This window comes from Ranitomeya variabilis, chromosome 5 (assembly GCF_051348905.1).
Source record: "Ranitomeya variabilis isolate aRanVar5 chromosome 5, aRanVar5.hap1, whole genome shotgun sequence".
Lineage (NCBI taxonomy): Eukaryota > Metazoa > Chordata > Amphibia > Anura > Dendrobatidae > Ranitomeya > Ranitomeya variabilis.
In genome coordinates, this window is record NC_135236.1 from 341,301,732 (window position 1) to 341,323,795 (window position 22,064).

Here is a 22,064-nt window from a genome sequence, read left to right on the forward strand (position 1 = left end):
TACGACGTTCACTGAAACGATAAACAAGTGTGACAGTTTTACAGGTCAGGTTGTTCCAGACGCGGCATTACCAAATATGTTTATTATTTTTGTTTATTTTTGTTTTTACAGAAATATATGTATTTATTGGATTAAAATGTTTCATCTTTTTTGTTCTTTATCTTGTGATTTTTTTTCTATACTTTTTTAAAAAAAATTAACTTTTTTTTACATTTTTACCTTGTCCTGCCCTGATCGCTGATCTAGTACTTCGCAAAGCTTTTGCATTCCAGGGCATCAAATCAGCATCTCGCAGACAGGGAGAGACATATCAACTTCTGCTCTGTGCAGGAACCTACAGGCGATCGTACCCAGGTGACCCTGCAGCCATCTTTTGGCCCAGTGTCACCATGGAGTCCATCGGCATAACTTGAGAGAAATGGTGTTGTGCCAATCAGAGCAGAGAGGGTGCTCTCTCCCTCTGCAATGCCCATCGATGTTGCTGTCACTATTGACAGTGGCATCAAAGCTGTTAAATTACCGTGATTGGTGCTAGTATCAGTTGTGGGCATTGCCCCAAGGTGTCAGCTGTCATAGAGTACTAACACCGTTTCTGATCGTGCCAGTGCTGTACATGTATGGTGATTCACGGGAACACACCTTCTGCAGCGCCATACAAGTATGGTGGATGTAGTGAAAGGGTAAAAACAACCAATTCTGCTTGATGTTTGGGACAGTTTTGGGGCTTTCTGATGTGCTGTCAACTGTTTTATTAACACCTTAGTGACCACCAATACGTCTTTTTACTGACCTGCGATATAAGAGGCTAACAACCTCTTATGGTTGACAATACAATAGCAGTTAGCAGTACTCAATAGGTAACACCTCGCTGCATCAGCCATGATCAGTTTTGGTACTGACAAAAGTTGTTTAACACTTTAAGTCCTGCTGTGAATAATGACAAAAGCATCTAGATGGTTAACAGAGTGTCAGGGGTCTCTCTTTAACCCCATTGGCACCCTGAGATCTTGATTGTGTGGTCCTGATGTTGATGATGGCAATTCATTGCCAAATAATGGCCTTAAAGTCTGCTGGCAACAGTGATCTGTTCAGAAGTTATCAACATTTAAATGATAAAAATAAACTTTTTCATTCCTGGTATGCCACTTTACATTAATTCCTGAAAAGCATGTGAAAGGTTAATGAACTACCTGAAAGCAATTTTGAATATGTTAAGGGTGTTGTTTTTATAATGGTATGACTTTGGGGGTCTTACATATTGGAAACCCCAAAAAGTAACTTCAAAACTTAATAGGTCCCTAAAAAATATGTTTTGGTAATTTCCTTGAAAAAAATAAAATGTACTGCTTAATTTTTAAACCTCCTAAAATTCTAACAAAATAAAACAACATTTTTCAAATGTGAGGGAAATGTTATTTATTAATTTTTTTGTGTGGTATGACTCTCTGGATTAAAAGGATAATCATTAAAAGTTAAAAAATTGCAATTTTAAATTTTTGCAAAATTTGTGATATTTTTATAAATAAACACAGAAAATATTGAAATTATGTATAAATGTACCATTATTATAAAGTACAATATGTGACGAACAAATAGTCTCAAAATCAATGGTATCTGTTTAAGCGTTCCAGAGTTATTACCACATAAAGTGACACTGATCAGATTTGAAAAATTACTAAGGGTTAAACCTAATAAATTGACAATATATATAAATTATCATAGGTATTTGTCAATCTATTTATAGTTAGGTATTTAAAAATGTGTTTTTTGCTCATAGTATTTAATCCATACATATTTTCAAAATGCTTGATATTTACTGATATGCTTTCTGATAGTTTTTTCACTTGCCATTTATATGAAGTCCTTAATAACTTACACTGATAATTGGCAGATTCTTTGTACTGCAATCTAGGTCAATACGTCTTTGGTTGTTTGGAAAGCTGCAGTCTACAAATTCAGCATTTCCTGAGCAGAGTTCTGAAAATAAAAATAAGGACATTCTCTTGGAGATCTTTATTTACATGTAATTGTCTTAAGTGTAGTTATATGCCATAGATACGTAGACAAAATGTAGAAAGAGAGACTTTAGCAATCCATAAGAGAGCAGAACAAGTGTTTTTTTTTATATTTGTACCTGGAAATTCACTAATATTTGAACGGCAGTCAATTTTTCCGTCAACGCATTCACTGAAAGGAAGATAACATAATTTGATCAGTATCTGAGGCAGATAAAGAAACAATATATCATAGGCTGCCAATCACCTGACGAACAATCAAAATGTGCGTTCATAGGGTGAAATTAGTTTTTAAGCTTGGTTAAAAATCATAGATCTCAGCAGCATATTTGACAGTCTATTTTCATAGAAAACAATCAATTATTGATAATTCCGTTCACATTGGAGATATGGTCTGCCTGCCTAAGGGCAAGCTTATGCCACTTGACTTGTGGCATTAAATGAATGCCAATTGGCTTCTTGTTTGCCGATAGGTGATTGTATAATAGTCAGTTTAGACAGGCAGATCACATTTCTAATGCGCACAGAGCAAACAGTAATATACAGTGTAGTTCTGCGCATATAAACTATCATTGTTCTCGACAGCACTTGTCCTAATTTCATAGGATAATGTGCTGCTGAGAGTGCTGCTGAGTTTTATGCTTAAAAATTACTTCACCAGACAAATGTGTGTTTTGCTCGTATGTCAGGCAGTTGGCAGCCTGTTTACAATGACCAATTATCAGGAAACAAGCATTCCTAGAAATACTCCTTCACAATAAGCAATCAGTGTAAAACCAGCTTAAATGACCACCAATCAGCAAACAAGTACCTTATTGACAGGCTTTTAATGATGCAAGTCCGGTGATGTAAAACTGCCCGTATAGTTTATTCAGCTTTTTATCCATTAAAAAAATGTATTGGAAATGTTATAATGTTTTGCTAATAGGTTCCCTTTAAGTATAGTCTGTCTGCTGATACTTGCTGCCCAAACCATGGGCATAATGTATCACACTGGCTGCAGTAGACCAGCCAGGTATGTTGTCTCTGAACCACTATGGCACTTTAGATAAAAGAGTACTTTTAATAGCTGCCAGTGACAGATAGCGCTATTGGCTAGTCGTACAAGCAGGTCCCCGGCGATTTCTCAACGCCCCCTGACAGCTGACGCGTGTATAGACAGAGGCTTGTCAGTCACTGTCAGCAGGCAGGGAAAAGACCCTGTGGTCATAGAGCCAGTGGCTAATAAATGATGCCCACAGTTTGGGCAGCATGTATCAGCTGACAGGTTCCCTTAATGTTCAATACATTTTATTACTCAAATGTAATTTTAAAGGAAAATTCTAGTCTCCTTGATGTAGGGGATCCAAATGAGCATTTAGAAATAGACTTGCTTGGATTAAAGACTATTGCAGTTAGCAGAAGTGCTGGAACAGGAGCACTATTAAAAAATTAGGGCATATTCATACTGAATTTGCTGAGGATTTCCTATATGCAAACACCACAGTAATTGACAGTATAGTGTAATGCAAGTAAATAGGATTTTCAAAATTCCATTTATACATTGAGGAAAAAATGTATTCATATTAAAATTTGCAACAAAATTCTCAATGCAAATTACAATCTGGATTTGGTGCAAATTTGTCTGAAAAAAAGTGCACTTTGTGTGTAAACATTGTCCGAAAAACCAACGTTTATATTTTACTGTTTCTTAGGCTATTTTCACATAAATATACTTTTGATCCGAGTGTTGTCTGGGGAAAAAAATGGCATCATATACAACACAAGAACCAATGTTATTCAATTGGTCTGTTCAGATAAACATATTTTTTTTACAGGAGCTGAATGTCCATATTATTAAAATTGCAGCATGCTCTAATCTCTCACTTATTTTGGTTGAGACTCACCCGTTCATGTTTATTGGAGAAGCAAATAAAAATTCAGATCTCATGCAGATCAATTGTGTAGCAACCAGTTTTTTACCGATACATTGCAATTCTTAACATAGGAAACTGTTGATGGTCTTGCACATTTTATTCACTGTTGATATTTAACAATTAATGCCATATACATGCCATACAGATTGCCTACAGATGGCATATGGGTGACAATACAAATGAAAAATTTTGGTTTTCATGGATGAAAATTGGACACTTTTTAATACAGTTGGGTGAATTTAGCCTAACATGTAGAGGTGTCAGATAATTAATCTCTGTCAGAACTTCTAATTTATGAATTGAAGATAGAAATAAACATTTAACATTTGTCCCTCTTACCATTGACGACCATCTATTTCAATTTTCTGGTGTGCTGATATAACGTCGGAAACATGGAAGCAATCACATTCTGATTTTGTAACACAAGTTTCATCACTGTTCAGGTATTGTCCATCTGGACAACCACATATTTCAGCGACTAGTCCTTGTTGTTTATCACATTGTTCATTGGAAGAACTTAAGAAACACGTTCGGAAGCAGGACCCATAACTGTATTGGAGTACTTGATTATTTTTGCAAGTCTTTTCTGTAAAGATACAAATTTTGTTAATTACTAAAGACTAGTTTAATAAAGGTCATCTAGTTGATATTTCTGAATGCCACTAAATATATTGTTTGTGTAAATCACATCAAGCCTTGGTTGTCATATTACCATACTATTGATATGATTATAGTTCTTATAGTGACTGACAATCCCTTTGAAAACATCACAATTTTAGCTCTTTTTAAACAAAGGAATTTAGTAAACTCAGAAAGGGTACTTTTCAAATACAAAATAAAGAATGCATATTTATCTATTGGCCCGGTGCTGCTTCTGTAATCTTTCTGCTACCTCTCCCTGTGAACACTTGACATTGTGATATCACATGACCTCAGCGGCCAATCAGCGCGTGTTGACCAGCTGCAGCCTTTCGGAACTCCATCTGAGTGGAAGTCTGCTCTGATGGAATACACAGCAGGGTAATCATCGGAGCAGGACCAGTCATGGAGAAAAGTATGCTTTTTTTTCATTTTGCAGACTGGTGGAATGGTTTGCCCATGTTAATAGTAGTTAACTGAGAAGTGGGATTTGCACAGTATCACTAGCTATAACAGGACCTCAGCATCTTGTTTGTGGGTGTATGTGCAGAAGCAGCTAATACATTGTCCATGTGTGTGCCTGGTGCGTGTTATGTTTCTGTTTTACATCAATATGACGTCAACACCAAGAGACATGCAGCCATTAAATACTCAGTGAAATACGTAAATGTTGCAAAACGTTAATGGAAAATCAGTTTTCCATCATTAGTGCTATTAGATATCCCATGGACGTCTCCTATGTGTTGACTCATCATATGTATCGCAGGGCCGGCGTCAGCACCCGGCGTACCCGGGCAAGTGCCGGGGCCCTGGCGAGACGGGGGGGCCCATTTATGGCAGTAACATCCAAGTATTGTACACACACATGCGCTCCTGGGGCCCTGCAGCTGGACTACATCCCTGCTGTGTGTGACTCTTGACAGCACATCAATCATCCCCGCCGCGCCGGAGCCCCGGCAGCAGGCGGCACAAAGTCTGAGGGTTTCGCTGGCGCTGCGCAATAATCACCTCCGCCGTCACCATGGATACATAGTCACTTCCGGGCCGGTGGTCATCTGTCCTGTCACTTCCGGGCGGGTGAGAATATCTAGAGCTCGTCATCCTAAGAGGCAACAAGAGCTCAAAAGAGGATCATCCATTCCACGTCCACCGTCCAGGACAGGTCCAGAAGCGGCACTCAGCAGTCGGCAGCGCCAAGCAGAAGACGAGCAGCAGCTGCAGTCAGGATCATGGTTGGTGCATGCACAAAGGGGGCAGCGGCGCCACGTGAAGCAATGACTGGGTGAGTGAGTCTTCGGTCCCAACGCATTGCGGGGGCGAGGGGATGCAGCCTGCTGCCTGGGAGCCGACTCCTGAGGACAAGGTACGAGTACGACCCGTACCGTACAGGCGGCGGCAGGAGTGGCTGGTCTCTGCAACTTACTTGCAAGACAGTACTGTCTGGGTCCTCTGGGACTTGTGTGCAGCTAGCTACAATATGGTATGTTAGCTATGCTGGCTGGGACTTGTCATAGTCTACTGTATATTCTAAATGGCTGGCTGTGTTATACTACGTGGGCGGTGTAATGTTATATACTACGTCACGGGGCTGTGCTGTATACTGCATGGGCTGTGCTGTATACTGCATGGGCTGTGCTGTATACTGCATGGGCTGTGCTGTATACTGCATGGGCTGTGCAATATACTGCATGGCTGTGCAATATACTACATGGCTGTGCTATATACTACGTGGCTGTGCAATATACTACGTGGCTGTGTTACATTCTACATGGCTGTGCTATATACTACGTGGCTGTGCAATATACTACGTGGCTGTGCAATATACTACGTGGCTGTGCTATATACTACGTGGCTGTGCTATATACTACGTGGCTGTGCTATATACTACGTGGCTGTGCTATATACTACGTGGCTGTGTTACATACTATGTGGCTGTGCTATATACTACGTGGCTGTGTTACATACTACGTGGCTGTGTTACATACTATGTGGCTGTGTTACATACTACGTGGCTGTGTTACATTCTACGTGGCTGTGTTACATTCTACGTGGCTGGCCTATATGCTACGTGGGATGTGTTAGATGCTACGTGGCCTGTGCAATATACTACATGGCTGTGTTATATGCTACGTGGCTGTGCTATATTTCTGTGCTGTATCTGTGCATCATGAATCGTGGTATGTGTTAAAGAGGTGGGCCCACTGAGACTCTTTCGCCCGGGGCCCTCAAAAACCTGGAGCCGGCCCTGTATGTATGTTATGTAATTCTATTGAAAACTTTTCAGTTAGTTCATAGATATCTTGCACAGATCAGTTCTTTAAAAAATACATTTATATTTGAAAACCACATTATTTTCTGTTCTGTAAATAATAACAAAACAAAACACCCCCTTTGCCTCCATACATTGAGGTTTTTTTTATATTTGTCATAAATATTGTTCACATCTCAAGACTCAAACCACTAGAGATTATTTGGGTCACACTAGACATTATCAATTTGTCACTGATGTTCACTACTTCACAAGGCCATAACGAAGAATAGGCAGAGTAGGCACCCACTAGTGTACTTCCTCTTTTCTCCCTGAGGGGGTGCACTTTGAAAATAACAAAACACCTGAATGCCTGCAGCTGGACGGCACCTTCCTCTGGCTGCAGGCATTCAGCACACTGATAGACAGGGCACAGGCTGACAGGTGAGCGGTGTCAATGAATCACTAAAACCACTCACCACGCTCACCACCTGTGCCCCGGTTATCACTCCCTCTCTACATTCAATTGTATTCACATCTGTATGCCATGAACACAATTGATGTGAGACGCTTGTTGTCCAGGACAGTAGGAGAGGAGCTGTAATCAGCTCCCTTCTCTGCCAGGAACTCCAGCAGAACACAGGCTACTCTTTTGGCCTACACCCTGCTTGAGATAATGCACGCAGTGGACGTTGGACATCGCTGTATCATGCTGTCCAGTGCCCTCTGCTAACCAGAATAGAAGAGAAGATGACAGCTGCGGTGTACAGGGAGCCTGGGTTATATGATAAATCATTCTTATATTATTTGCCCATACAAATAGTGGCTGCGTGGGGCCATCAAATGTGGGGCTGTGTGGGGTTATTAACTGAGAGGTAGTGTGTGGCCTTCATATGAGGGACTGTGAGGAGACATCATATGAAGGGCTGTGTGGGATCATCAACTGAGAGGCTGTGTGGGGTCATCAATTGAGGAGCTGTGTAGGGCTATTAACTGAGGGGCTGTGTGTGGCTATCATATGAGGGTCTATGAGGAGACATCATGTGAGGGGTGTGTGGGGACATTAACTGAGGGGCTGTGCAGGGGACATCAAATTAGGGGTTGTGCGGGGGACAATGTATGAGGAGCTGTGTGGGAACATCAACTGAGAGGCTGTGTGGGGTCATCAACTGAGGGGCTGTGTGGGAACATCATATGAGGGGCTTTGTGGGGCCATCAAAAGAGGGGTTGTCTGGAGCCTTTAAATAAGGGGCTTTGTGGGGCAATCAACTTAGGGCTGTGTGGGGACATCATATGAGGGGCTGTGTGGGGAGCTAAGAAGAAGCAGTTCTTTTTAATAATGTTTATTTCTTTTGGCAGAACAGGGGTTAATTGGCCATGTTGGAAACTCTGAACAATCAGCTGAGCTCAGTTAGCCACTCCCATTACCTTTATAAACTGGGTCCTCATTCAAACCCACATCAGAGCTAGCTTTTTGCTGCATGGCTTAGGAGGAGAGGTGTTCATATGAGAAGGAGTTTTGGAGGAGTTATGTTTGACTGTTGTGTGGTTCGTAAGTGTGATAATTCCCTTCCCTCCTCTTACTTTGTTTTTTTCCCATCCTGCACTCTCTGGTACATTCCTCTGTTATATGTGAGTGAATATTTGTGTGCTTGGTGTTTTCAGTTTACCCTTGTTTGCATACCCTTGGTTGTCAGTTGGTATACTTCCCCTCTTCCCTGAGTTGGGGAAGAGAATGACGGAGGACTAACTCAAGAAATAAGGCAAAGGTGGTGGCCCCGGCCTCATCACCTTCAGAAGTATCCTGGGTAATAGGGCAAGCTATGGCACCCCCTAGTGGTTGTGACAGGGGAGGAGCACCTAGTCCTGGCAGCTGAGTTGTGACACCATCATTCTATATATAGAGGGTTGTGGTAGTGACCATATTATATATAATGGGGGGATGTTGTAGATATCATGCCATATGGGTTTCTTTGGTGACCATCATAGTGTACTGGGGGACAGTGTGAGGAAGGGGAACAGTTTGGAGGGGCAGCGTGGTTGGCTGTATGAGCGCATAGTATAAAAAGGGGGGCATAATTGATATGAAGCGGAGGTAGCATGAAATGGAGCACAAGGTGGAGAGAGGTTAGCATGGCAGGGGGACAATGTGGAGATATCAAGAGATTAAGGGAAAAAAGAACAAGGGCAACCATTTTAATAACCAGTTAAAGCTAAGCATACAGCTGTGAGATGACATTAACAGCCTGGGAAGCTTCAAGGGTATTACCTCTTCCCAGGCTATAAAAATCTGCCCCCAGCTCTCCGCTTTCCCTCTGCTGGTTAATAAAATGTCGGGGGATTCAACGCTATTTTTTTCAGAAAACAGTTTATTATATAATACAATACATGTACGGTAAGCTACACAAGCGCTATACTAATTATACATGAGACTGACATTTTATATCTTTCTTTTCTATGCGTATATATATTCTATTTTGTTGGGTATGTGATATTACTGTAAACGGTAGCTGAATTCCCAGCTTTTCAAAGAACATGGGTGTGTAAAAATCAGACAGCACTCGCATGGTCTGAGTGCCCTGAGATTTTTTTCTCACACCCATTGACTTGCATTGGTGAGTATCTTGCAACATGCTGCAATTTTTTTCTCAATCCGATTTCACCTGAGGAAAAAAATCTCAGATGAGCTGTGACTCATAACTTAATATTGGTCAGAGTGCAATCTGATATTTTATCGGATTACACTCGTCCGTTTTCCTTGCAGATAAGTATGAGCCCTCAGAATGTAATTCCGTTCTGCTAATAGTGTGGGCCATACACCAGGCCACATTTCAGAATCTAAATTGTCTGTGTTAATAATGTGGGCCAGTCACCAGTACACATTTCAAAATCTAAATCGTTTGTGCTAACAGTGTGGTCCAACCAGGAGTCCATATTTCAAATCTAAATCCTTTATGATAATAGTTTGGGCCATACACCAGGCAGTTTTCTGAATCTATTTTTTTTCTGCTAGTAGTGTGGTCCAGACATCAGGCCACATTTCTGAATCTAAATCCTTTTTGCTAATAGTGTGATCCAGACACCAGGCCACATTTTAGAATTTAAATCCTTTCTGCTAATAGTGTGGCCCAGACACCAGGCCATTTTCTGAATCTAACTCTTTTATGCTTATAGTGTGATCAAGACATCAGGCCACATTTCTGAATCTAAATCCTTTTTGCTAATAGTGTGGTCCAGACACCAACCCACATTTCTGAATCTGAATTCTTTCTGTTAATAGTGTGGTCCAGACACACTAGCTCAGCAAATAAATATTGATTGTTAATTTAGTGACAGGTGACTGACAGGTCTGGACCTAGGTTTGTGAGTGGAAGGGTACAACCAACATGAGTGAGAAAAAGTGAGGTTGTTGTGGAAGAGGAAATAAGCGTGGCATTCAAGGTGTACTGAACCAACACCATCTCGTTCTATCCAAAGACAACTGACAACATTTGTTACTGGACGGGCTACTTGACTCTGTTTGGCAGCTGCATAGCGCTGCGCCTTGTAGATGAAGGCCAGAAACAAAATGTGATCCAGTGGATGGCAAGTGCTGCATCAAGTGGACTCTCTTACTCTTCCCCTACTCTAGCTTAACATCACACACAGTACAATCTTCAGAGGTGCCAATTACCCTTGTTTCCCCCAATGTAATCAAATCTCCAACTACCCAACTGACTGTGGGGAGCCACAGATGGATGAATCTGCAGAGCTGTTAACACATTGTATTCCATGGCCATCAGAGGTCTGCTCCAAAAATTCACAGATTCAAGGAGAGGGAAGCATCTGCACCGATCCCCACAATTAATTTTTGTTGGATCCGGTGCTGGGTGAAGTAGGTTCTGAGCAGAATCCAGACCCTCATCAGCAGACATTAACCCCCAGGGGTGGAAGTGATCCTCATGAGACTCAGATACCTGAGGCGCACGTGGACTGTACTGTGCTGTCAGGGCAGGAAGAGGAGCAGGGTGACTCTCAGGGCGAGGAGTGCGAGGTGCATCAGAGCGCCATTATACTATTTCTACTCTGGGGAAATTGATGCCACTTCAGTGGTGTGTGGCAATAATTTTTTGAAATATTTGGACTCCAACTTAGGTCTCCTTCATGTGTGTTATCTGTCACGATTCATTTTTGGACTCTTGGCAGCTCTGGTTCTGCTATAATTTAAATGTTGCTTATTTTCCTTTTGGGCCAGCAAGGGTTATGAAACACTCATGTCCTGACTGGTTGGCATGAGCATGGGGGGTGTTGCCCCACTGTGCCACAAACCAGACTTCCCTGGAAGGGGCGTGACTAAGCAGCTTCCTTGGCAGGGCCGGCTCCAGGTTTTTGAGGGCCCCGGGCGAAAGAGTCTCAGTGGGCCCTCCTCTTTAACACATACCACGATTCATGATGCACAGATACAGCACAGAAATATAGCACAGCCATGTAGCATATAACACAGCCATGTAGTATATTGCACAGGCCACGTAGCATCTAACACATCCAACGTAGCATATAGCACAGCCACGTAGAATGTAACACAGCCACGTAGAATGTAACACAGCCACGTAGTATGTAACACAGCCACGTAGTATGTAACACAGCCACGTAGTATGTAACACAGCCACGTAGTATATAGCACAGCCACGTAGTATGTAACACAGCCACGTAGTATATAGCACAGCCACGTAGTATATAGCACAGCCACATAGTACAGTGGGGCAAAAAAGTATTTAGTCATTCAGCAATAGTGCAAGTTCCACCACTTAAAAAGATGAGAGGCGTCTGTAATTTACATCATAGGTAGACCTCAACTATGGGAGACAAACTGAGAAATAAAAATCCAGAAAATCACATTGTCTGTTTTTTTTATCATTTTATTTGCATATTATGGTGGAAAATAAGTATTTGGTCAGAAACAAACAATCAAGATTTCTGGCTCTCACAGACCTGCAACTTCTTCTTTAAGAGTCTCCTCTTTCCTCCACTCATTACCTGTAGTAATGGCACCTGTTTAAACTTGTTATCAGTATAAAAAGACACCTGTGCACACCCTCAAACAGTCTGACTCCAAACTCCACTATGGTGAAGACCAAAGAGCTGTCAAAGGACACCAGAAACAAAATTGTAGCCCTGCACCAGGCTGGGAAGACTGAATCTGCAATAGCCAACCAGCTTGGAGTGAAGAAATCAACAGTGGTTGCAATAATTAGAAAATGGAAGACATTCAAGACCACTGATAATCTCCCTCGATCTGGGGCTCCACGCAAAATCCCACCCCGTGGGGTCAGAATGATCACAAGAACGGTGAGCAAAAATCCCAGAACCACGCGGGGGGACCTACTGAATGAACTGCAGAGAGCTGGGACCAATGTAACAAGGCCTACCATAAGTAACACACTACGCCACCATGGACTCAGATCCTGCAGTGCCAGACGTGTCCCACTGCTTAAGCCAGTACATGTCCGGGCCCGTCTGAAGTTTGCTAGAGAGCATTTGGATGATCCAGAGGAGTTTTGGGAGAATGTCCTATGGTCTGATGAAACCAAACTGGAACTGTTTGGTAGAAACACAACTTGTCGTGTTTGGAGGAAAAAGAATACTGAGTTGCATCCATCAAACACCATACCTACTGTAAAGCATGGTGGTGGAAACATCATGCTTTGGGGCTGTTTCTCTGCAAAGGGGCCAGGACGACTGATCCGGGTACATGAAAGAATGAATGGGGCCATGTATCGTGAGATTTTGAGTGCAAACCTCCTTCCATCAGCAAGGGCATTGAAGATGAAACGTGGCTGGGTCTTTCAACATGACAATGATCCAAAGCACACCGCCAGGGCAACGAAGGAGTGGCTTCGTAAGAAGCATTTCAAGGTTCTGGAGTGGCCTAGCCAGTCTCCAGATCTCAACCCTATAGAAAACCTTTGGAGGGAGTTGAAAGTCCGTGTTGCCAAGCGAAAAGCCAAAAACATCACTGCTCTAGAGGAGATCTGCATGGAGGAATGGGCCAACAACAGTGTGTGGCAACCTTGTGAAGACTTACAGAAAACGTTTGACCTCTGTCATTGCCAACAAAGGATATATTACAAAGTATTGAGATGAAATTTTGTTTCTGACCAAATACTTATTTTCCACCATAATATGCAAATAAAATGATAAAAAAACAGACAATGTGATTTTCTGGATTTTTTTTTCTCAGTTTGTCTCCCATAGTTGAGGTCTACCTATGATGTAAATTACAGACGCCTCTCATCTTTTTAAGTGGTGGAACTTGCACTATTGCTGACTGACTAAATACTTTTTTGCCCCACTGTATATAGCACAGCCACGTAGTATATAGCACAGCCACGTAGTATATTGCACAGCCACGTAGTATATTGCACAGCCACGTAGTATATTGCACAGCCACGTAGTATATAGCACAGCCACGTGGAATGTAACACAGCCACGTAGTATATTGCACAGCCACGTAGTATATAGCACAGCCATGTACTATATTGCACAGCCCATGCAGTATACAGCACAGCCCATGCAGTATGCAGCACAGCCCATGCAGTATACAGCACATCCATGCAGTATACAGCAAAGCCCATGCAGTATACAGCACAGCCCATGCAGTATACAGCACAGCCCATGCAGTATACAGCACAGCCCATGCAGTATACAGCACAGCCCCGTGACGTAGTATATAACATTACACCGCCCACGTAGTATAACACAGCCAGCCATTTAGAATATACAGCAGTCTATGACAAGTCCCAGCCAGCATAGCTAACATACCATATTGTAGCTGGCTGCACACAAGTCCCAGAGGACCCAGACAGTACTGTCTTGCAAGTAAGTTGCAGAGACCATCCACTCCTGCCGCCGCCTGTACGGTACGGGTCGTACTCGTACCTTGTCCTCAGGAGTCGGCTCCCAGGCAGCAGGCTGCATCCCCTCGCCCCCGCAATGCGTTGGGACCGAAGACTCACTCACCCAGTCATTGCTTCACGTGGCGCCGCTGCCCCCTTTGTGCATGCACCAACCATGTTCCTGACTGCAGCTGCTGCTCGTCTTCTGCTTGGCGCTGCCGACTGCCGAGTGCCGCTTCCGGACCTGTCCTGGACGGTGGACGTGGAATGGATGATCCTCTCTTGAGCTCTTGTTGCCTCTTAGGATGATGAGCTCTAGATATTCTCACCTGCCCGGAAGTGACAGGACAGATGACCGCCGGCCCGGAAGTGACTATGTATCCATGGTGACGGCGGAGGTGAGTATTGCGCAGCGCCAGCGAAACCCTCAGACTCTGTGCCGCCTGCTGCCGGGGCTCCGGCGCGGCGGGGATGATTGATGTGCTGTCAAGAGTCACACACAGCAGGGATGTAGTCCAGCTGCAGGGCCCCAGGAGCGCATGTGTGTGTACAATACTTGGATGTTACTGCCATAAATGGGCCCCCCCGTCTCGCCAGGGCCTCGGCACTTGCCCGGGTATGCCGGGTGCTGACGCCGGCCCTGTTCCTTGGTGTTCACTGGAGCCTGTGATGGTGAGGTCAGGCTTGTGCGGCAGGTAGCAGCCAGGTACCACTCCATGGTGGAGTCTGGCTGTGGTTGCTGATCCCACTGGGGAAAAGAACACTGACAGGCAGGTGGGTACAGCTGAGACACTGTCAGACAGGCGAGCATGGCTGAGACACTGGCAGATAGGGGGGCACGGCTGAGACACTAGCAGACACGGCTGAGACACTGTCAGACAAGCGGGCATGACTAAGACACTGGCAGACAGGCAGGCGTGGCTGAGACACTGGCAGACAGGCAGGCACGGCTGAGACACTGGCAGAAAGGCAGGCATAGCTGAGACACTGGCAGACAGGCACAGCTAACAGGACTGGAACCGGTACAGGTAAGACAGGCAATAAGACAGGTATGCGTAGTATATGGAGACAGGTAGGGACCTGTTCACACTGTAGGAGAAGGGACAGATTCAGGGAGGACAGGTACATGGACGGGAATGAGAGATATATGGGAACAGTTAGGGACCTGTTCAGACTGCAGGACAAACACCAGCGAGGTGCGGAACGAGAGCAGGGCAGAATCACAAGGAGCGAAGCAGCGCAGAACTGCAAGGAGTGTAGCAGGACAGCACCGCAAGGAGCGAAGCAGGGCAGAACCGCAAGGCACGGAGCAAGAGCAGGACGGAATCGCAGTGCATGAAGTGAGAGCAAGATGGAACCACAAGTGAGCAGAGCTGGGTGCAGAGTGGAGCCAAGAGCAGAATGGAGCCGCAAGGAGCAGAACCGAGAGCAGAGCAGAGCAAAGCCTCAGGGTGCGGCAAGCAAAGCACAGCAAAGCCGCAGGCTGCGGAAAGCAGAGCAGAAGTAAACACGGAAAGCGGAGCACAAGGATACACCCAGCAAGCTAGGGAAGGCTACAGACAAGGTTACAAGTAAACACAGGTATAGGACTGAGTTCAGACTAGGTCAGGTACAGGAACAGGGTAAGATACAAGAGTAGGAAACAGTACAGACAAGAATGGGCACAGATTCTGGGCAAGGACACAAGCCTGAGTATGCAGCCTTCAGGGAGGCGGAAACAAAAACATATGGAGCGCCCCCAGATACAGGGCCGCGGGGTACTCGGTCCCGGGCCTCTCGGTCTCAGTTCTGGGGTTGTCACGGTGGCTAGACCCGGTCCGTGACCCTGCTAAGGGGCGTCCAATGAAAGTTGTAAGTGGTGGTGCGTGGTGCAGGTCGCGATGAATAACGAGGACACAGGGTTGCAGCCTCTTTACCTCTTTACTGAAGGCTTCAAGGTCCTCAATCCAGAGTACGGTTAACAGGGCTGCAAGAGACCAGCCGGTCCGATGGCACCTCCAGAGTTCCCTTTGCAGGTGGAAATCTGTGCCTAACTTCTAGCACCTGTGTGTTGTAGTACTTCCCTGCTGAGCACCACGGGATAGTCCTCACAACTGCTGTGTCTGTTTCTGATGTTACTTCCCACAACTTATGTCTGTTCTGATTTTCTTCTCCGTCCCCCAGATGATATGGATAGGACGCACCCGTATGACGGGAAGGCCTGGAGTTCTGCCGGGACCCTAGCGTCGCCCCTCTCCCACAGTTGCCCCCTATGTCTTTTTAGGTGATTTTGGTGAGACAGCCAACCTAAAATCAACTGTCCTGCTTATGTTTGAAGTATTGCTTGGAGCCTAATACTTCCTCGGCGTTCTGGCCACCGGCTACACGCCTCAGTAGGATGTTGCCTCAGTCTTACAGCACGACTCCTACTGGTGTTATCTCCTTTTTGCTTTGATCTCGTTTCTCACTCTCCACAATAAACCTCGCTTCTTGTCCTTTCTTGAGATACCGCCGCGATGTAGTGCAGGCGCGGTTCTTTAACGTTCTTTCCTGTTCGCTAGGCCTCTGTCAGGATCCCACCCCTGACAGGGACCCCCTGAATCTTCCCCTGCAACACCCTCTGCCACAGGATGTTGCTTGGTTCCAACCCAGTCAGCTTTCTGTCTAACTTTCTATCTAACCCCCAGTTTTACCAGACTGTGAGGAGTGGCCTAATACATAGCGCCCTTAGCTCCCCCTGGAGGCCAGACTATGAAGTGTATTGGTGTCTGTGATACCTGGTCAGGTGAACTCCTTCAGTGCCATCAGACGTACCATCACTCCCCTTGGCGGCGGACCATCAGTACTGCAATGACCAGGACTCTGGGTCGCTGCACATACAAAGCATGGTAACAGGTCTGGGTATGCAGGCCCCAGAGAAGGCAGAGACAGAACATACGGAGTACAGAAAGAAGTCTGGGTATGCAGCCCTCAGAGAAGGCAGAGACTGGACAGGACTTGATAACTCAGCAGCAAAGTACAGACTGACAGAGTACGTTGCTCAGGCCCCACCCTAGGGGTGGCGATGTCTTAAGTACCTGAGGATTCATGGCAATTGGCTGGGGACACCTTAGGAAGGTGCACACCATCTCCATAAGACTCAGGAAGTGTCGGCGGTGACGCCCTATGCAGACAGCCAGGAAGTATGCAAAGAGCTGACAGCAGACATGAGGTACACAACATGGAGCTGGCAGCAGACAGAACTCACAGCATGGCCTGGAGCAGTGAGTAAGTGTAAGGCAGGTGGGGAATGGAAGGCCATGCAGTGATGCCAGCAGGGTTGCTACAGGTTAATGTCAGTATCTTTGCTGGTAGCTGCTTTGTTGCTGGTCAGCTGATGTGCTTTGTGACCTCTCCCACCATCCTTTAAATAATCACATAACGCATCAGTATAATAGAGTTATTCTATGAAGACCAGCCTGAAGTTAGGAGTTTTCTTGTGTCAGTGGTGTATCTGCTGCTTCTGTGGAGTTCGGGTTCCTGGTGCCATATCCTTTGCTTTTTGTAGCTTTGCAGCAGAGGCAGTAGCTGAGCATTGTTTCCCTGATCTTTGCATATCCTATGTTTGTCACTTCCCAGTGTTGATACCATCTGCAGTGGTGAGGCTAGTGTCCTTGCTGGTCAGTGCACTAGCCAGGGTATATTGAGGTGACAATTAGTGACTAGGCACGTTACAGCGGTGGGGGAAGGAAATGCATTGGGCGTTAGGGGAGATTAGGGATAGATACTGGTTGGAGTCAGGAGGTGTCCTATCTTTCGCTCCCATCTGTTAGGGCCTTCCTCTTCCTATTCCATCCCATAGTAGGGGTATGCTGTGCCATCCGCCTGACTTACTCACTCCGAACATGACATTATTACTGACCCAACCATTCCTTCTGAGACCCTATGGCTCAAGTGGAGGTTTTTGAATGTTTGCATGCCTGATTCAGATGGGGGAAGGACCCACAATGGGCATTAGGGGAGCTTGGGGATAAGCACATGTTGGAGTCAGGGGGTGTCCTATCCTTCGCTACCTACTGTTAGGGCCCTCCCCTCCCTATTCCATCCCATTGTTGGTGTATGTTGTACAATCCTGGGCCTTCTCTCTAACGACCGATTCTCCATCTTTTCGGTTGGTGGACTAGTTTTTCACGCTTTGGTGCTGGTGTATAGGGATCCTGATGGTGTCTCCCTGGCTGAGTCTCCATAAAATCAAGCAGTGGGGCCAGCTGGCTGAGGAGCACTGCTCAGGGTTCCAGATGTGGGCCACTGATACTCACTGGACAGACCCTGTGCTTAGGAGTCATTTCTGTAAGGGTCTGTCAGCTAGGCTACAGGATACTCTGATGCAGTATGCTACTTCTTGGTTGTTGGAGACCACCATGTCCCTTGCTAACCGGGTAGATAGATGCCTCAGGTAGACATTCACTGATTTTTACCCCCTGTTGTACTTCCTAGGGAGGAGGACACATGGGTGCAGATGGACGAACCCAAGTAGGTGGGAGGAGTATTTTCTCAAGCTAGGTGGCCTGCGGTTCACTGTGGTATAGGGGCATGTTTTTTCTGTGGTCTGACTGATCATTATATTAATGTCTGCCCAATCATATGTCAAAATTTGTACTCCATCACAAAAGCCAAATTCCCCTGGTCGTGTGGAGGATGAACAGGGTGTGACAATTCCTCCACCTTTTCATCTCAGTTTACCATTTCTGCTGAAGTAGTGGCTGTAGGGGAGACTGAGACTATACCAGTTCTTGTGGATAGTGGAGCTGGAGTCAATTTGGTGGATTATTACATTGTTCAGAGACCCATAGTCTGATTGGTAGGATGCTGGCAAGACCCATTCCCATTTCTGCATTTGACTCTATTCCTCTCAGCCACAGTAGTTTGACTCAAGTCATAGATAATATAAACTTATGCATAGTGTCTCTTGATGAAGAATCCCTGTCGTACTATGTCTTGGAGGGTATGCCTACTCACATCATCTTACAGTAGGTTCCTCTGGCTGAAGAGACACAATCCAGTCATTGATTGGTGGTCTATGGAAGTAGTTAGTTGGGGCATGTTTTGTAAAAATGGTTGCCTGGGAGCTACAATCTCTGCCATCCTTCATAAATCTACCCCTTCTTCTCCAGTGGAGGCAGCTAAGGTACTACCAAGCAATAGGGGCAAGACTCAACCCTCACCACAGGTAAACTCTGAGTCTCAGTATCCTCTCAAGAGGAGGGATCAGGGGAGGGTGGTGATTCCCTCTGAATATAGTGAGGGTATATGTTTGATGACAAGGAGGGACACCTGTGTTGTCTGTTTCTCAAGGAGATTACCATCTTTTGGCAAACATAAGCATGGAAATAAATGTTCAGGTTCAGACTTGTGTGAATGAATTTGTGTGGGTGTCCACTAAAAACATCAGGTGGACTTGGAGTTCTAGGGTGATCAGTCCGTGTCGGGTATTGGCTGTTCTCAGCCCCGAGACCTTCCAGTTACAGTTACCCACAGTAATGCAGGTTCATAACGTGTTCCACAGGTTGTCACTCTGGAGATTTGTTACTGACAATTGCTGATAGCATTATAGTTGATCAATGCAGTTTTGTCACTTTTCAGGCTTTGCAAAAGGAACCAATAAAAGTAAAAGATAATAATGGTAAGAATGATTACCCCTATTGAACAACTTACTTTGATTTTTGTAGCTTTTTTATTAGTTGCTAATAATCACTTTGGTGAAATATCTTTGCAATATCATTGGAATGTGATCCTTCCTTATTTGGAATTGGTGGTGCAGCATATAGATAGATAGAAACAACGTAGTAACTTTGGTTACTATACCTGTAAGAAGCTTCAAGATCGTGCACACAATGCCATGAAGAGGTTGGCTGCAATCACCCCGACGATCATTATACTAAGCCTGGTTTTAATTCAAGTACTTAGAATAATTCTGGTGATGCATTCATGTAATTATTGTGATTCTGGTAATGTATTCATGCACTTATGGTGGTTCCCTTGTTGTATTCATGTACTAGTGATGGTTCTGGTGATGTATTTATGGTGGATCTGTTGATGTATTCATGTACAGATGGTGGTTCTAGTAATACATTTATGTACTAATGGAGATTCTGGTGATATAGTCATGTACTCATGGTAGTTTTGGTGACAGTCATTTACTCGTGGCAGCGTATTCATGTACTGATACTGGTTGTGGTGACATTTTCATGTATGAATGATGGTTCTTCTGAGGAATATATCTCCAGAATACATCACTATTGCTTTCAGAAGTATATGAATACAACACCAGAGCAACCATCACTACATACTGTAGATATGTCATCAGAACCTGAATATATCACTATAACCAACATCAGTACATGAATCCTTCACCAGGACCACCATCAGTACAAGAATACATAACCAGAGCCACCACCAGTACATATATACATCAGCAGAACCACCAACAGTTTTGCACAAGCTGTATTTGCTACATGATGGATGCAAAAACCATCATATGCATCCCTTTATCTATAATGGGGTCTATTTAGGTTCTATTTGGGTATCTGCCAAATGCTGGACACTTTAATTCAAACCAAATTGCTCCCATTATAGTTAAGCTATAGTAATATCCATGACTGTCCTTAGATCTGACATTTAAAATCTATGACATCAGTGATGAATATCGCTATTTTTCCTTGTATTGTCTAAAAGGTACGTAAACAATGTGTCACGGCCACTCCTTCTGCGGCCGTGCTTGCTGCCGGGACCACCGCCGCTCCCCGCTCATACTTACCCACTGCGGCGCGCTCCTCCTGCAGGCGTGCATCCTCTCCTTTATTCTTCTCCGCTCCTTGGTCCTCGTCGGGTGCGCGTGCGCACCGCCCACTCCAGCACTTCCTCTTTCTGATTTACAGGCACTCTGTATCTCCTCTCTGTGATCCTGGAGGACCGTGACCCGGAAGTCCTTCAGCACTCCATGTATTTAAGGCGATTCCTTCCTCTGCTCCTTGCCTGTCTGTCATTTGTGCTTCTGTGACTCAGGTCCACCTTTGTCTTTGCACTGCCTGTACTGAGTCTCCGCTCTGTCCAGCCAGTTCAGCTTCTCTGCCTTTCCCAGCCTTCTGTTATGATCCCAGTGGCTGGGGATCACAGGAAATACCAGCTAAGTTAATAGGCAAAGAACAAGCTCTAGGGAGGTGGTAACTGGACTGACCGCAAATCTGATCCTATCCAAACACACTAAAGGTAGCCGGTGAACGTGCCTAAAATCCTGGACGTCTCGACGCAGCCTGAGAAACTGACTACCCCTAAAGAGAAAGCAAGACCTCACTTGCCTCAAGAGAAATAACCCCAAAGATATAGGAAGCCCCCAACAAATAATAACGGTGAAGTAAGGAGAAAAGACACACGTAGGAATGAAAACAGATTCAGCAAATGAGGGCCGCTAATACTAGATAGCAGAAAACAGATAGAGAACTGTGCGGTCAGCAAAAAACCCTACCAAAATATCCACGCTGAGAATTCAAGACCCCCACACCAACTAACGGTGTGGGGGGAGAAACTCAGCCCCCTAGAGCTACCAGCAAGCTGGGAAATCACATATTAGCAAGCTGGACAAGAAACATATTGAACACAGATAATCAAAAAATGAACAAAACGGAAACTTAGCTTCTCTTGAAGAGACTGGTAGCAAGGTAGTCAGAAGGAATCAGAATAGCACTGAATACATTGACAGCAGGCATGGACTGAGAGTCCAAGTGAGCTTAAATAGAAAACCAGCCCACAGATAACGAGACAGCTGATGCCAGTCACAACCTGCAGAAAGACAGCACTCACACAGTACCACTTGTGACCACAGGAGGGAGCCCAGAAATAGAGTTCACAACAGTACCCCCCCCTTGAGGAGGGGTCACCGAACCCTCATCAAGACCCCCAGGGCGATCAGGATGAGCCGCATGGAAGGCACGAACCAAATCGGCCACATGAACATCAGAGGCGACAACCCAGGAATTATCCTCCTGACCATAGCCCTTCCACTTAACCAAATACTGAAGCCTCCGTCTGGAAATACGAGAATCCAAGATCTTCTCCACCACGTACTCCAATTCGCCCTCAACCAGCACCGGAGCAGGAGGCTCAACAGAAGGAACCACAGGCACCACATACCTCCGCAACAAAGACCTATGGAACACATTATGAATGGCAAACGATGCTGGGAGGTCCAAACGAAAAGACACCGGGTTAAGGATTTCCAAAATCTTATAAGGACCGATGAAGCGAGGCTTGAATTTAGGAGAGGAAACCTTCATAGGAACATACCGAGAAGACAGCCATACCAAATCCCCAACACGAAGTCAGGGACCAACACCGTGACGGCGGTTGGCAAAGC

The 22,064-nt window shown here is 45.0% G+C and overlaps 1 protein-coding gene across 1 annotated transcript in view; it reads right to left on the bottom strand.

Annotated features, from left to right (window-relative positions):
- Positions 1-22,064, bottom strand: part of MUC19 (mucin 19, oligomeric) — a 763,086-nt gene that overhangs the window by 429,025 nt on the left and 311,997 nt on the right. Inside the window, exons 24-26 of the mRNA XM_077264813.1 lie at positions 4,271-4,517; positions 2,135-2,187; positions 1,877-1,977 (exon numbers count right to left, since the gene is read on the bottom strand). Coding sequence (XP_077120928.1) covers positions 1,877-1,977; positions 2,135-2,187; positions 4,271-4,517 — 401 coding nt within the window. The remainder of the gene's footprint in view (positions 1-1,876; positions 1,978-2,134; positions 2,188-4,270; positions 4,518-22,064) is intronic.